This window comes from Etheostoma spectabile, chromosome 22 (genome assembly GCF_008692095.1).
Source record: "Etheostoma spectabile isolate EspeVRDwgs_2016 chromosome 22, UIUC_Espe_1.0, whole genome shotgun sequence".
NCBI classification, from domain to species: domain Eukaryota; kingdom Metazoa; phylum Chordata; class Actinopteri; order Perciformes; family Percidae; genus Etheostoma; species Etheostoma spectabile.
In genome coordinates, this window is record NC_045754.1 from 10,367,940 (window position 1) to 10,385,408 (window position 17,469).

The 17,469-nt window shown below is 41.0% G+C and overlaps 1 protein-coding gene across 1 annotated transcript in view; it reads left to right on the top strand.

The window, feature by feature from the left end:
- ptprn2 (protein tyrosine phosphatase receptor type N2) overlaps positions 1–17,469 on the top strand; it is a 125,020-nt gene that overhangs the window by 37,302 nt on the left and 70,249 nt on the right. The window contains exons 9-10 of the mRNA XM_032504341.1: positions 1,048–1,134; positions 7,603–7,682. Coding sequence (XP_032360232.1) covers positions 1,048–1,134; positions 7,603–7,682 — 167 coding nt within the window. The remainder of the gene's footprint in view (positions 1–1,047; positions 1,135–7,602; positions 7,683–17,469) is intronic.

The window sequence follows — 17,469 nt, forward strand, 5'->3', positions numbered from 1 at the left end:
GGGGGGGGGGGGGGGAGCTGCTGTATTATTGTGTCAAATGCAGGGAAAACAGTAGAATATCTCAGCATAATTTTAGCCTTGAATATGTAAAATTATTGTGAAACTGTTTTCAACTGTGAGAGGAGGCTGAGTATCTGGAAGAAAATTCAGCAACATACAGTATACCTAAAAATGCACTAAAAATCCAGCACTGTATGAAGTTGGTGCCCAGTTTATGTTACATTTCTATACTAACAAAATTCGAGCAATGTCTCATTACGATCCATGCCTTTTTGGTGCATGTCACCTTGCACCTTGTGATTCCCGGTTAGGCTGTCAGCAATAAAGTAGCTTTCTGTGTGGGTTTGTGTTTGTGTGTGTATTCCCTTCTCATTTTCTCCATCCAGCGCATTGGCCTGCAGATTGCCTTTGTTTGGTCTACTTCCTTGGCGATTTACTCTCTGAGTGAGAGAGCTGCCTTGGACTGAGCTGTGATGAGGCATGGCTTTATCAAACCACCATTACACTTCACCTCCATTCCATTTGCACCTTATTATTCTCATCTCACCGTGAGGGCGTGTGCGTGTCTGTGAACTTCGTGTTATCATGGTTTACTTTGAGTGTACGTGCGCGCGAGAGAAAGTGATTGTGGCGAAGAAAAAGAAAGATGAGCGAGAGAAAGGGAGAGAAAGCCCCGTTCATATGATACAGCCATTACACCTCATGCGGGTTCCATTTGCACCTTATTGTTTGTCTCATTGCTGAAAAAAGCAGGTGATTTACCAAGCTTGAAGAAGCAGCTGATCCCTTTTCCCTTGGCACGGCTCTTTGTGTGTTTGTTTGTTTTGCGCATGCCTATGTGTCTGTCCACAAGTGTGTACATGTGTGCAGTACATCCATTCAGACAACCATGTTTTTTCTTGTGTGCAATGACCCATTTGTGAGTATAAATTGTGGCAGCATCTCCCTAAATAAAATAGCATTTTAACGGCTGAATAGTTACGTTAATGTTGAATGGGTGTGGACATCCAAATGTGATGCCCAGCTGTCTGTGTGTTTCTCCCCCAGCACCCTCACCACTGACCAGGGCACGGATCTGATGGAGCGGCTGACACAGAGGCTGAACCTCCATGCAGCAGACCTCACCCAGCTCTCGTATGTACAAACCCAAACACCCTGTACATGCCTCATTGTCGCAACTGACGATATACCTTGCAGTTTACAAGCCATTCATCACATAAAAGATAATTGGCTACGTTTGAAGCATTTAAAACGTTTTTGTTTTGTGCCTTTGAGCTCGGGAAAAGAGAGTGAAGGTTGTCTAGAAGTTGCAAAGACTGTGTGAAGGAACTGTGCCAACGTGCCAGAGACTGTAGGTGTTTGTTGTTTTTCTGACCTTTTTGAGTGTTTGACTTCTCGCAGGGAGAGAAATCAGGCCTAATTACCTCCAGACACATACTGATGTCTCCATTGTATTCAAAATGCTGCCTCACCACTGTACGCCTTGTCAAAAAGGGAGCAGTCAAGCCATCAAACGACTCTCAGGGAGAGGTGAAGTGAGAGAAAGGGAAGCAGCAGTGGATCGAGTGCTGAGAATAGAGAAAGTAGTCCAGCAGGAGGTGGTTAATATATTAATGAGCGGGCGAACTGTCCTTGAACCCGGGCTGGTTTGTGTTTGTACCATGGTTCTGCTGTACATTTGGTGTCAGCCCATGTAGTAGGCAGAGGAGATGTGTTCGCCTAAGATCTGACAAGCCTTTCAAGATGCTCCTGCAGGAGAAGGGAAATCTGGGTGGTTCAGTAACACCCGCAGCATATGAACACCAAAGCCACTCACTGCAGTCTGCAGCTGTACTCTGGCTCGGATAATAGTTACTGAGAGGGAAAACTGTCTGACAGCACTCTCTGGATCTAGTGTTTAAAATTGAAAATACACAGTGACCTTCAAGTAAATGCAACCAAGGAGCTTTGGATTTAGTTTCAATGAGCAAGAACACCAGGATATGTCATTGTGCCGGCAGTGATTGAGTCAGTCTTGTTATTGCACCTGTCATTTCATATCACTCAGAATCAACTCCTGATGCACATACAGTAGTGATTGATGTTGTTATTTGGATGCGGATGAATAGCCAGCAGCATTATTGCATTGTATGAGCATTCATGTTAAATCCAGGGGTGAAAGAAATATTCAGATCTTTTACTCAAGTAAAAGCAGTACAACTACAATAAAGTACTACCTTTTCACAGGTACAATTACATGCATTCAACATTTTACATTAGTTAACGTATAGAGGTTTTATCAGAAAAACGTAGTATGCATCAAAACTTAAAGTACTCAGTTTGAAGACATCATTCTGCAAAATGAGTACTTAAAGTTTTTAAAATATTATATTATTGGCAAATTATTACTGGTTGTTGTTATTTGTGCTGAAAAGGGCTCACTAATCATTCAATGTTATCCTTGTGGAACACAGTTCATTATAGTGAATTAAATTTCATTATGTGGTTTTGCACACGTTTGTATATTTTGACACAGAAAACCATATTAATATCCTGATATTGATTCCATCCATATCACCCAGCTTTACGGATGCATTAAAAGAGTTTTCACACTGTGAGGCACAATTTGTGTCAAAATTAGTCTTCACTCTCGGAGTCCTAACTCAGTCAAAACTGAACATACAGACATGATACATATCTTTTTAGATTCCATGTGACTTACGCTTTCCAACGATACCATCTCTCATGTCCATTGCAAGAATAGCTGCTTAAAAATCATGTAAAAAAGACCCTCCTCATATGTAATCCCGGAATTTGGCTGAGAATCATCACATTTTAAAGCTTTCTTCAGTATCAATATAATCTAGTGATAGTTATGTGTACACACATGGGTACATTGCAAACAGGAATGGCTAATAGCTTATTCAGCATACTTTTAATGGTGCCAATTTGCCAAAACTTAAAAAAAAAAAAAAAACTGCATTTGTGTTGTAGCTGGTTAAGGCCAAACTGATTCTCTAAATATCAAAGTGCAGTTTCTTTTTTTCCATCTTTTTTGGAGTGGGGTTCATTTAAAGTGCAAGAAAAGTGTTCAACAGTAGGACACAAATGAGACGTGACAAGGCAAGAAGAAAAAACGTCAAAAAAGGATAGAAATACAGACATTTTTGAGTAACTAATGTACCAGAGTAAAACTGAATCCAGAGATATAGATACATTTATAATTTCTTATTTTTCTATACATGCGAGTAGTTGTGTGTGTGTGTGTGGATATGGGAAACAAAAGAAAGGAACGAAAAAAAAGAGACATTAACAAAAATTACAATAACAACAATCATAGGGAGAAAGAGAGAGAAGAGAAAAAAAGGTTAGGTTGCATCTCCAGTTGAGCCCTGGGGACGAAGATGTGATGGGGCAAGCAGGACAGATCCGGATAGCTGAATCAGGAAAGAGTTTTATTTCTCTATTCATTCATTTATCCATTTCTAATTCATTCTTCCTTTCTTTTATCCATGTATCTATTTATTTCGGTTTTATCTAGTTTTGTTTGTTTTTCTCCTTGGTGGTGGTGTAGTCTCTCAACAAATCATCAGATAATAAGTTATATCTGTATATCTGTATCTTCAAATTGACAAGTAGCTATACTGTCAAATAAATGTAGTGTACTTGAAAGATATTTTCCTCTTTTGTTTTAGTACAAGGTAGCATAAATTGGTAATACTCAAGTACAATACTTGAGTAAATATACTTTATTCCACTTTTGCATATACCCTTAAATGAATATTCCACACTGTATTACACCTCATATTGATAACAGTATTCTATTCAGATGACAAATACAGAAAATGTCCTCTTTGTTGGGCTTGTTTATCCCCATTCTCTTTCCTTATACAAACTAATGAAGTAGAAATAGCCAAGACGGAGAGAGGTGACACAAGCCCATTGTGCCTCTTGTTGTGTGTTAACGGTAGGTGAGTGTTTGAAAGCCTCTGTCTCAATATGAGTCGGTTGGCGTATGGGAGCCGGATCAGAGCACGGCGCCCTGCTTCAGGGGCCGTTCTTTCCTCGCTCGCTCTGATGAGTCCTGATAGTAAGACTGGAGAAGAGATACTCAAATATGAGAACAGACAGGGAGAGAAGAATTTCAGACGGAGAATTAGAGACTGAATGTTTCGATGTTGTTGAGATTTTCAGACGCTGAACACAATTACGTTCAAGGCTGCTACTACAGTAATCAGCACAAATTTTTTTTTTTCTCAAAAGAGATGTGAAACTGTAGTCTTGAATGATGATGAGCTGGGGGATAATATGTGCCTTTCTCAGATGACGTAAGTGTTTTACTCGTCAGAAACACTAGGGGGAGTGGGATACACACACACAAGTCCAACCTCAGACACAGTCTGTGCAGGCAGGCAGGCAGGCAGGCAGGCGCAAACACGCACACACGCACACACGCACACACGCACACACACACACACACACACACACACCCCACACACAACACACACACACACACACACACACACACACACACACACAGACCCTGCCAATACCCGCCAACCAGTCTGCACATTTACAGTCATCATGTCCCAGCAGTAGAGCTAATATGAAGCCCAAGCTTACACATCTGATAACACAGAAAACAGTGTGGAGTCCTTCAGAAGACGTATCTGTCTTAACTTCATCTCCCAACTGTAGTTTTTCCCAATAGTATATTTAAATAGAGATTTAAAGAGGAAGAAAGATGCATCAAGATCTTTGGCAGAATACCTTTGGTTGGGGAGAATGAAGGCAGGGGTGAAGATTGTGGAAATATTGACATTTATGAGAGCAAACTAAGGCCAGGTGAAAGCATTAGAGAAGGGCTTTTTTTTTTTTTTTTTAGAGCTGTGTATGTGTGTGTGTTATCATGTTCACAAATGCATCGTGCATGGTTGGGTCTGTCTGTCGAGCAGTATCGGCTCACATTTTGCCCCTGGCGGAGTGGTTGTTGCTGCCTCTGTAGCGGGCTGACTGATGGTGAGTGGGTCTGGGTCCCAGCACTCTGGCAGTCTGATAAATCTCCATTGGGAGTACACTAAAAATGTATTTACAATTCCCAGGACCTACCTGTGAAGACATGATGAGGTATTGTAATGGCTTAGTGATTTAGAGTTGATGGAAATATGGCACAAGAAGACATCTTAACTCGCCATGAGTCACTATTTATTATAGAGATCAAGGACTAAATATTATGTACCATACCATCAAACGATCTTTATGTATCAATTACATATAATATCTCTGAAGCTACTCTGATGAATCGTAAAGGATCATACAAGAATATTTGAAGGTTTTAGCTCCTTGAAGCTGCAATAATATGTTTTTGTTTGTTTATTTATTTATTTATTTTTACAAAAAAAAACTTTAAAGGTAACATGCACTGCAACGAAGAGTAAAGTATTTCCATTATTGAACCCAAACATCTCTTCACAAATTATTTCAACCTGTGTCAAATACAAATATTATTTGTTTTGTAGTAATATTTCTTCAATCCATTTCAGTAAAATATAACTTGCTTCTACAAAATTAACAAAAGTTGGTTTGTGTTGGAGACAGGTAAAATTTACCCACCTCACATGTTTTAAAAAGAAAACACATTTGGTAAAAGACTGAAAGTACTTGATACGATTTTTTACGGCATATCTCATTGCTCAGTTCTGGTATTTTTAAATTTTCACTAAATGGCCTGTTATGATTTTTCTACAACACGAGAGAGTGATGCATCTGTCTCCTGCATTGTTCATTTGCTTACCTGCCATGTGTTCATCATCAGTGTCTCAGACATCACTGATTTAATTTGGATTTTGACAAAACTTAAGGAAAATTATCTTACTGATGCACTCACAGCATTCAGAATTACTCTGATTGGCCCATTGGGGAACTACAATTACAGCTCAAAACAAGATGCCATATTTGTTACTGATTGGCCCACACTGGGTCTTCATCATTTGTGAAGGATGACATGCTTATTGTTGCCTTGTTGAACCCTATTTGGAAAGACAGCCCTGTCCACGATGATGAAGTCCCTGCTCATTTGTTCTTTTAGTTAACAATTCATCATCCAATGTAATCATTTGGGGTTTTAAGAGCTTACAGTAGATATTATTTTTCCTGACCACTGCAGCAAGTTCTTCAGAGTCTGGTGGGGTTGATTTTATTTCATGGTCAACCTCAGGGACCATAAACATTTATACTGTCCCAGGGACAGAAGTGGGTAGCTGAATCCTGACCAGACAGAGGACAGTATAGGTAGTATATGGAGTAACGACAGGTCACAGTAGGTTAAAATAAAACAAGGTGCTCAGCCGATGACTGTGCATTGTCTTTGGTTGATTTCAACCTAAAAAGGAAAGGAAAATGTATGGTGATTCTCATTTCTTTCAGAACTAGGGCATCTGTCACTTTAGAGCTTCTCTTCTCATCATTCACACCTTTTATTTGTGCTTTCTGACAATGTCTGTACTGCATGTAGAGTTAAGCATAATAGATAGAAAGCTACATAGGTAAGTTAACATTGTAACACCCTTTACTATCCTAAACATTTTAGAAAATAATTTGTCTTCATTGTTTCTGAGCGTTAGATTGATACCAAGTCTATATCTGTCCAGTGAATCTGAAGCTACCTAATTTATATGTTTAATCTGCAAAAAAAAAGTGTATAAGTGACAAGATGGCAGAAGGTTGTGGTCCATCAGGACCAAAACCTCCCGCCACAAAACCAGTTTCCTCTCATCTCCAGTCAGCCTTATTAACAAGGCCCCAGACCACCACTGACATTGACTCACAACCCCCTGAAGGAAATAACCGTAAAGGTCCCATGACATGGTGCTTTTTGGATGCTTTTATACAGGCCTTAGTGGTCCCCTAATACCATATCTGAAGTCTCTTTCTTGAAATTTAGCCTTGGTGCAGAATTACAGCCGCTAGAGCCAGTCCCACAATGAGCTTTCCGTAGTATGAGCCATTTCTGAGTCTGTAGCTATTGAGGAGGAGAGGAGGAGGGGCATAGTGGAAGGTGGGTGTGTGGCCTTGATCAACTGCCACTTTGCTCGTTTGAAAGCCATGATGTCTCTCTCTTTCTTATGGGGAGGCCAAATTCTCTGGGTGGGCAAAGCAGAGAAAAGGGAGGTAACCTTGCTCCTTATGAGGTCATAAGGAGAAGCATGTTCATGCCATGTCATTAAAGCATGAAAATGAGCTTTGGCTTTTGTTTACACTCCTACAATAAGAGTAAAGAATGTAAGCCATAATGCTGCCTGTTTAGATAGCTGAATTGATGACAATAAGAATGTATCTTTTACGTCAGACTTTCGTGAGATGGACAACTGTAAAACGTGTCTAATACGCCTCATGTGTCAAAGTCACTGTGACGTCGAGACCACAGGAACAGCCAGGCTAGATTTTTCCAGTCTTTAGCTTGGTAAAGCTAACCAACTCTTGTCTTCAGATTTGTACTTAACAGACAGATATGAGAATGGTATTGATTTTCTCATGTAACTCTCAGCAAGAAAGCAATTATGCATATTTCCAAAATGTCAATACAACAGCTTATTTTGCTTCATCTTTGCTGTTTTTCTGCAGTGTCTTGGGTCCAGCATTGACTTTCAGAATTGGCCCCAACCCCAACAACGTGACCACTGCCGATCTGGTTCAAATTGCAGGTAAGAGCAGTTTATTTTTTTCTTCTTCTATCACCTATGATTGCTGTCAATGACCTTCATTGTGATTCATCTCATTTTCACTAGCCGGACCACTCTGTCACTGTCTGTGCTTCAGTAAATGAGAACACAGATTAGTCTCTCCAGATACAGTAGATAGGCTGGTGTTCATCTTGTTCAGACAAACCCCCGCCCCAAAGAAGATTATCAACAGTGTGCAATGATAGATGACCATCAATTTCTGAGATGATGAGTCCGTCCACACACACACACACACACACACACACACACACACACACACACCAACAACCAACACCACACACACCCACACACACACACACACACACACACACACACACACACACAAACAGGTACAGTTTATCTGTCTTCTACAAAGTATTATGTCTAACAGGTTGAAACAAGTTTTCACCAGCCAATCAGTTAGAGTGTATACTGTTGTGTGGGTGGTGTGTGGGTGTGTGGTGTGTGTGTGTTGTGTTGTGTGTGTGTGTGGTGTTGTGTGTTGTGTGTTGTGATGTGTGTGTGTGTGCGTGTGTGTGTGTGTGGCTGCATGTATGCACTTCTTTGATGTAGACTGATGGAGAGCTGTCACCCACAGAAAGGAGAGTTGCCACTGTGCCTCCTCTCCCCTGTTCATTGTCTGCACTCCGATCTGTGCGTGTGCGTGTGCGTGTGCGTCTGCGTGCGTGTATGTTTGTGTGTGATGTGTGTCGATGTCCTTGCTTTGGTCGGAAATGACTTTGAGAAGCACAGCAATACTCCCAACAGTCAATATCATCCAATATCACCCCACTGAAATCAACATGGTGGTGTTGTTATTGGCAGAAATGTGTTGCTGCTTCAGTTTTTCTATGCGCGACATTTTTTGGCACCAACTTGTTTCCTGTCAGGGACGTGCTGGATGATGGCTGATAATACAGATCTCCCGCAAGAAAGGTTGGGCCGGGGGTTGAGCTTTGGTTCAGTGATTTTCGAGTGTGAGTTTTTGTGCGTGTGTGCATGTTGTGTTGGATTACAGTGTGTATCTGTATTTATCCCTCACCATCATCCCACTTTTGAAATGTTTGTTTGAAATGATTAAATGAGCAAATATTGCAGGTGCTGCAGATTTACCTCTCCTGCATGAGGCGTAATAATTATACTGTGTCATAACATCCGTTTTCTACTTCTTTATGTCTTTTTTTACCCCCTCTCTTGTCTGACTGACTTTGATGAGGTGGCGTGTGGCGAGAGCTAATGACAGGCATGAGCAGGGCTGAAATGTCAGACCAAATGTTAAGTCAACATGATCATCAGCCTGACCTGTAGTGATGAATTATTTATACAGCCCACCTGAATAGTGATGTGTAAAAGGCGACAGAAGGAGCTTATCAAACTACTTCAGATGCATCCATGTTGTCGTTCAATCCCAACTGATTGTGGGTTACGCCTTTGAAATGTATTAAAAATGTAAAAATGACGCTTGAAGATTGAAGAGTGGTTAAATCCTCTGTCTCTGGAGCTACATGTTTGCCCCCACTGACCTTAGATTAAATCCAGCTGGAGCTGGATTTGCCCCCCTCCTACCTTGCTACACCCCTCTATTTCCACCACAGTGTGAAGTGGAGTGGACTTTCCTCCCAATATAAAACAGCCCGACTTTTAGTGTTTCAAATCATTTTTTAGCTCTATTCCAACTCCAAATATGCGTGCATGACATTGAATTCAATACAGTATGACATTGGCATAGTGATTTCACAGCGGTCACCAGGTTGTGGAGCAGCAGCATGGTAAAGGTGGAATCTGAAAATCAAATTGACACTTGCATGCAGTAGCCACCTGGGTAATCCCAGCTGACCAATGCCTTATGTGTGACTGTGTATAAATGGCGTGGCCTCTTAATGAACTCATCACAAAACCCTGCTGTATTATCTACTAAACCTGTTGCTGAGAGCCAGCACAGCATGCTTTATAGCACTCATTAAACTATAAAAAACTAAAAGTGTTCTGCAAAACATTCTGCGAATATATTACTTTTTATAGCTTATTAATAACCATTACAGTATATAGAATGTTTATTTATACAGCACCTTTCAAGAGCAGATACCACAAAGTCGTTAATAATGAAATGCAGACCCAAAGAAATTTGCTAAACGTACAGTATAAAAAGTATCAAATTAAAAAATGCTTAGGGACACAATGTTCCTCAGCTGGTAGAAACAGGAGTGAACCAAATAATTTACACGCTGGTCAAGCCTCAAAGCCTGTCCATATACAAACCTAGATTACGGAGAGTGGATTTGACAGAAGGGGAAAGAAAACTAAGACTTTCTATCATCTTCAGGACAAAGCCAGCTGGGGCAGAATTAATGCTGTTTTGTTAGCATTTAGCTATAGAAAAATATCTGCAATTTAGTTTTTTATAGAGTTAAGGCAATTTTGTCCATTTTTGACAGTTTAGCGACATTTGAGATTTAAATGAGACATACATATAGTTGAATATCGTCTGCATAGCAACGGTAGGAGATATCTTCATAAGGACTTAAATCTGACCAACAGCTTAAAACCCAGCGCTATTTACTTAACAATTATTTAAAACATCCTTATCCTTACATTTGAGAAGCATAAAGCAGTAAAAAAATTGGTGGATTAAATTTCCTGTTTGAAAACTACCTGTAATAATAAACATTGACTGTAAATGGCTGTGGTTCATTTTTAAATGATCTACTTGTACATGCACACTGGACATTGTGCAATAATATGCAACAATATATTAAACCTTCATTGGCGTTGCCTTGACTGTACGCTGCAGCATCTGAATGAGGTTAATATGGCTCTGCTACATTCTGCTGTCCATCTATCTGCCTATCAGTTCTATTTGATGTGTTCAATGCTCCATTGAAACAAATAGACAAAGAGACTCGGTTGAAAGGCATGGACAGTATAGAGGAGATTTGATAACTCATTGAAAAGCATCTTTTGGGCAGCAGGTTCTTAGCGGCTGTGTGGTGAAAGGCCTGCTGGGAGGTCTGATTGTATTAGTGGAGGTAGAGGCTCTTGTGTTCTGCTCAACTGGAAAACTGCAGGACAAAGAACCGGACTGCCTAATCCCTGCTCGGCTGCAAAACAAAAGAGAAAGCTGCTGCTTTATCAAAACTACAAGGCATTCTGTGTGTCCGTGTTTGTGTGCACGTGTGTGGATGTGTGCATGTTTGTGTGTCCATTTTTTTTTTTTTGCAGCTGTGTTCTTACTGTGCCAAGAAAATGATTTATTCAATATTTGATGAAGTGGCAGCCAAGCTGTTAAAACCAATGTTGAAACGTGTTGTTTAGAACTCAACTTTTTTGCCTTCTTACTTCCTCTCAATCTCAATGTGATTTCTAAACATGTAAATCACCTCCAGTTGGGGGAAATTGGATCTGCCAGAGTTGCTTTTGCTCACTGTAAAGCACAATTTCGTAGGCGATGATGAATTTGATCTACAACAACCTGTTTCTACATGTTTGTGCAATTCACAGCGAGTAGGTGGATTTGTGTGTAGGAAGGATGTTTTTGCTCATTGAAGTGTATATAATTATGTCCTGTCATTATTCTTTTAATTGACAATATAAATTTGTTTGGATCAATCATTTACCAGATTTGCGATACATTTGTGTTATACCACTTTTTTATGATTACACTTGTATTTATGTGATCAACAGGTTCTGTGAGTGTTTGATTTTAAAGTTGATGCCTGGTGGCTTTGCCACTGCTTGGTCAACTGGGGTCAAGAATGGCCAGGCCAAACACCATTAGTGAATAAATATGTAGGTGCTAAGAGAGGATCGTAGGTTGGAGCTGGGTGAGGACACTCCTATTGTCTTGGCTGTCACGGTTCGGCGACCCCGGAGCCCCTCTGAGGCCCCAAAGGCCCCAGAGGCCAGGCCACAGCAATGAGTCCACCGGCCCCCAGGCCGTGAGAACCCCGACCCTGGTCAATGAACGCTGGGAGCCTGGGGACCCTTAAAGCAACTGACTGGGCCATCTGGAGCACAGAGCAGAGACCCTGACACACGGCTGTCACCCGAGGGAGACACACAGAAATGTGGTTGTAGACAATGTCTGCCCCCACGTTTCTGCCTCTGCTTCTTACACACACATACAAACACACACCCGAAAATACAAAAATCATCAAAAAATTTAAGGAAATGTATGCATGTTTCATCCACTGCAGTTTAAAGAATGTCAAGCGTTTCATAGACATAGTTTATATCCACCATGTACTTTTTCTGCGATTTCTCCAGTGCCGCCGGAAATTCCGCTGGATGTCACTCTTTTTGGCTGGATGCCCATTACCTTCTGCTTCCTTTTTGTTGTAATTTTAAACTCTGGTCAATTTATGAGGATTATAGTTAACTTCCTTTTTAAAAGTAATTAGTTACAGTTACTAGTTGCTTCGTCCAAAAAGTAACTCAATTAGTTACAAAACTAACTTCTTACTTCAGAAAGTAGCTATTGCGTTACTTTCAAGTCAATTTTGAAATGCTCAAATGTGACCCTGCCTTCACCCGTCTTTAACGGAACTTAAAATACATGTGCATGTTCAATCATTTACGAAAAATCTGAATATTATACTGAAATGGAAACTTAATACCATACATTATTAACAGAAACAATATACACAAATCTAAACTATTAATGTTGCTGTGGGACAAAGTGAGACTAAATGCCATGTATGTAGATATTATGTTTATATAGTGGATCAATACAAATAACACAGTAGATGTTTTAAAACTTTTGATTGCCCCTCATTTGGGCTCGCCATACCTGTCTCTCGTTGAATACTGGCTTGTGCTGTTCGTTGTTTGACTATGCGTGCTTTCGAACACCCACCGAACTCTACCTCTGATTGGCTTACCATGAAATCTTTTCTCAAGCTTAGCCAATCGTCAGGCATTTGTGCGCTTGTCTTGTGCAGGAAGAACAGAAAGAAAAGTATTTGCCTCTCGGCTTAGATATCTAGTTGGTCTGATGAACCTTTTAACATACACATTCCACCAAAACAAGTCCCATCCCGAGGATATTTTACAGCAGCACCGGTGCTCCATCCAGCGCTTAGTGCCGTCAAAGATGATTGTGATTGGTTTGAAGAAATGTAAATAAACCAGAGCACGTTTTTCTCCCATCTTGTTATTCTGTCTGGACTAGCTGGACCCTCCTCCGCTGCGCTGTGCGGGAAGGTCTGGCAGTGCAAGACGACATAGATACAGATGAACAGTTGTTGGCGCTCCACAGAGATCTGATGTTTTCATCACTCCAATTTGTTGGTCACTTCATAGAAGCAGACATTTATGTCTTCATGTAAATTGTGATTAATTCACTTAGTCAGTTTCCATTACACTTGACCCATTACAGCATGTAGTTTTTAAAGATACATTTCCACCTGAGCCAAGTGTAAAAATGTTTTTTACAACAGTTTTGTTTGTCCACTCAGAAATTGAATATTTACATAAAAAAGTTGATTCAAACGCACTAAATGAAAAGTTTTCCTGAAAGTAAAGAGGAGAGACTACTTTGGGGGCAGATGTAAAACGTACTCTGCCCACACTGAGTCTATTGTTTTGTTCTAGAAACATAAGAGAGCCAGCCTATATACAGTACAACAGGGTTTCTTTTCTATCTTATTCCATTTGTCCATTTGTCTGTGCCTGATTATGTCTGTCTATTCTCTATTCTTCTTTCTGGTACTCTCCCTGAGCACACACACACACACACACACACACACACACGCACACACACACCCTTGCAGACAACGCAAAAGTGAATACACGGTAGCTGTGGCTGCATAATGGTGCTAGCTTCCATTTGAGTGGTGAGTGGTAGTCTTTTCCAGCTGAGCAGATTAGCATAGATCTCCCACGCAGACAGAGTTGACCTTCACTCTGGCAAACACTTGTCAAAATGCCAACGATAATTACCTGCTCTCTTCGCAAACAGCACAATGGTTTATCCACCTGCATCTCAGGCATGGAGGACGTATCTGTAGTGCTATGGCTGCCTGTTTTCAGACATAGGCTGTTGGTAAAGGTAATATAAGCCACAGGGATTCCTATGCGACACAGATGTGTGTCAGTTTTATGATTAATATCGAAATATTTACCATTCAGCAAGTGACTAGATGCTGAAGAAATAAGTGTGGATAGCAATTTCTGAATGTTTCCAACACTTTCAATGTGCTCACATCAAGACACAGCGGTCAGTTGTATCACATTCTCACTCCCATCTTGTAAAATACGGATGCTTGGTCAGGTGCCTTTGTTGTCGTTATTGACGCTAAAAGTCTCCTTTAGCGGCATTTAACATGCTTTACCTAAACACGCTTGGTCGGGACTATTGGTGTCCCTTTTGACGTTGTTAGGTCAAGGAAAAGCTTGTGAGTGGGCTTACGGTTCCATGACTCGCAGGAACGGGACGGTTGGGTTTAGGGAAAGGTCGTGGGTGGGCTTACGATTCCATGACACGTGGGAAACACGGGCCAGTTAAAGAAGAAAGCGGCTTCCCTGACATGCGGCAATAACGGGACGGTTAATGACACACGAACCCCGCTCTTCTGGGTGAAAGTCCTGCGTTTGACCCATCCACCCCCCCAGCCAACCTTCCTACACAGAATTTCCTCCTAACATACTACTCGCTAAACCCCATCTAGATGCTCCTCTCCCCCGTACGTTCTACACACACCCTTAATGGGGCTTTCCGTATTTTACACGTTTGGAGTGAGAACGGGTTGAGTGGTCATATGACTGAAATGAAATTAGTTTAGCTCAGTGCTGTCTGTGTCGGATGGCTGATTGTCTGTGTGTTCATGCCTTAACATCTGTATCAATGAGCGTAGAGGTCAGAAAACAACCGACTTCTCTTCCTCCCTCTTCCCCCTCTTCCCCCTCTCTCCCTGGGCACTCTCCTCCTCATCACTGAGTGCCCTCTCTGGTTGAGTGCTTGAATGTACTCAGTTCGGTGATCAAAGTCTTCCACGGTCTCTTCTCCTCCATCGCCCCTGGCTCACAGTGTGTGTGTTGTGTGTGTGTGTGTGTGTGTGCGCGTGCGTGCGTGCGTGTGTGCGTGCGTGTGTGCGTGCGTGTGTGCGTGCGTGTGTGCGAGAAATTGTGTAAAAGTGTCATCCAGCTACAAGCCCAGCTCTCAGTCGTCTAAACCGTCAGTCTCACTATGTTCTTTCAGTCTCAGTTGTACCCTGCCAGGCTACCTCCCTTGCATCATCTTCCTGTCTGCTAGAGGGCACACACACACACACACACACACACACACACACACACACACACACACACCATACAAACATAAATGCATTATGACACTTCTCACTTTTGTCTCGTCTTCCTTAACATTTATGCCTTGTTGATCTCAGTAACTCTGCTGTCTGTCTTTGCAATAGGTAAACTGCAGTTTGTTTACTCTACAGAGGCTGTGTGTGTGTTGTGTGTGTGTGTGTGTGTGTGTGTGTGTGTTGTGTGGTGTGTGTGTGTGTGTGTGTGGGTGGGTGGGTTGTGTTGTGGTGTGTGTGTGTGTGTGTGTGTGTGTGTGTGTGTGTGTGTATGTGTGTGTGTGTGTGTGTGCTTTCTGCAGGATGCCAGATAACCAGAGTTGTATGAGTCACAAAAAAAACACATAATATTGTTGCTTTGTTTTGGTTAAAACTTTTCATCTCTACCAGGGTTTAAGATGTCTTTTTATTTACAAGGTCACAATGCTACATCCTCATTTTTTGTTGATTTTACTTCTCTTGTTGTGCCTCCAGGAAGAGAACGTATCTCAAATTGACTAAGACAGCTATTAAAAATGTTTTAACAGGGCATTCTAGCATCGGAAAATCAGTTTAAAACGTACAGTTTTTACCCTTGTCCCTGACCCAGAGACTCTTTGTGCTCGTCTCACAGAAAAAGGTGTCACGTGGAAACGTTTGCAATTGTGTTGAGGAGCCCAGAATGTCCCAACTAATGAATTGAGCTGTGTCTGTGTCTGTGTCTCCCCTTTATCCTGTTTATCCTTTTCATTTGTGCTCTTTAACGTTCTCAATGCTTGCTTGCTCTTTGCTATTCCTCTCTCCTTTCCTTCAGTATTATCCCAGCACCTCAGGGTCAGGGCTGCACCACTCCTGTAAACATATTTACTGTGTCAACATTGCTGTTGCGAAGCAGCTGAAGACAGTAACAGGTGCCTGTCAACAGCCGGCCAGATCTCTAGTGCATTAAAGGATCTTTGCTGTAGATGAGGATTAGTGTCGCCTGGCATTGTTTGTTTGCTAATTCCATCTCCAAGGTATTTGGGGAAAATAGGCATGAATAATTGAAAGTGATTTCTAGTGGACGAAACGAAGCTATCAGCAAATGGAGGGAGATTAATGAGTAGGGGGTGAAAAGCAACGCAAATTGGAACAAGGGAGCAACCTTTCTCAGACACCCGGAGACCCTGTGTTTGTAAACAAGAACTGAATAAACATTGTTTCATTGGTGGGGGCGGGGGGCATTGAGATGAGAACGACATGGATTAAGAATGGAACACAATACTAAGATTTTTTTATTTTTTATTTAACACAACACACTGTCTGTCCTAAAATGTGTTTTGACAGAGAATCCAACTTTCTGACAAGGTAATGAGTATGTTTATACTCGTGTCTAAAGCCACACTTAACACTTTCCATCGGTAGGTGTTTGTTCTTGAAGAAAGACAACAGCAGATTTTAATTTGAAGTCTCACTTTTTTAACTCATAAGCTTTTAACAGCGTGGCACACATATCATAATTCTGCAACATTACCAGTCCATATTCACCTCTGCAGACCACACTATTGCTGAATCTGTCCCCATGTTAACAAAACTATAATTTGGTGGCGGACTAAGCTACTGGCATGTCTTCTACTCTGATTGTTTCATCAATATGATGAATCTCCTTGATTTGACAGACACTTCGTTTTTAGTTTTTCCCAAAAAACGTACTGTATCCCAATAGATATCCGTATTGCAATATATAATTTACATACGTATGCATAATAGAGGATTTTGTCCATATCGGACTAAGATATTCCTTGTTTTGAAGATAATATTAATTTGTAGTCATACAGAGTGTACAAAACTAATGAATATGTGCATTTGTTTGGTACAAACCGTTCCAGTTTGCAGGGACTCGTCATAATGTGACTCCGAATGTTCATAATTGTTCTTCTCTGGATTGGAGCCAAAGTGTTGATGATGCGATTTTTATCTAGGACTCTACCATGATCTAATTTCCAGCTGAGCCAAGTATGACGACTGGCAACAACACATTTTCTCACACGTGGTGGTGAACATAATAGCATAATGGCTCACTAGCTTCATGTAATATGAACTGACAAAATAGCACACTTTGCTAAAAAGTCATAATGAGACTCTGAGATAGTCATACATCAGAGTTTTCTTTCTGGATCTAAACAGAGTGCGCTAAACTAAAATTACAGAATGTGTTTGTCTTCCATCTATACTTCTCACAAAGACTAACAAATTTAGATGATTTGCTTTCAAAAACTTTTTTAGATCCCTCTGAAGCCACATTTGGGATCTTTGTTTTTGTGTTCTCTGATGGCGTTTTTCCACTGTAGGGCAATTACTCCACTCGCCTCGACTCACCTTTTTTGGTTTTCCATTACAAAAAAAAAGTCCCTGGTACTTGCCAACAGGTACTTTTATTTCTTTAGTACTACCGCAGTTGAGGTTTCAAGCAAGCTGAGGCGATACCAGAAAGGTGACATGAAAACCTGCAGACT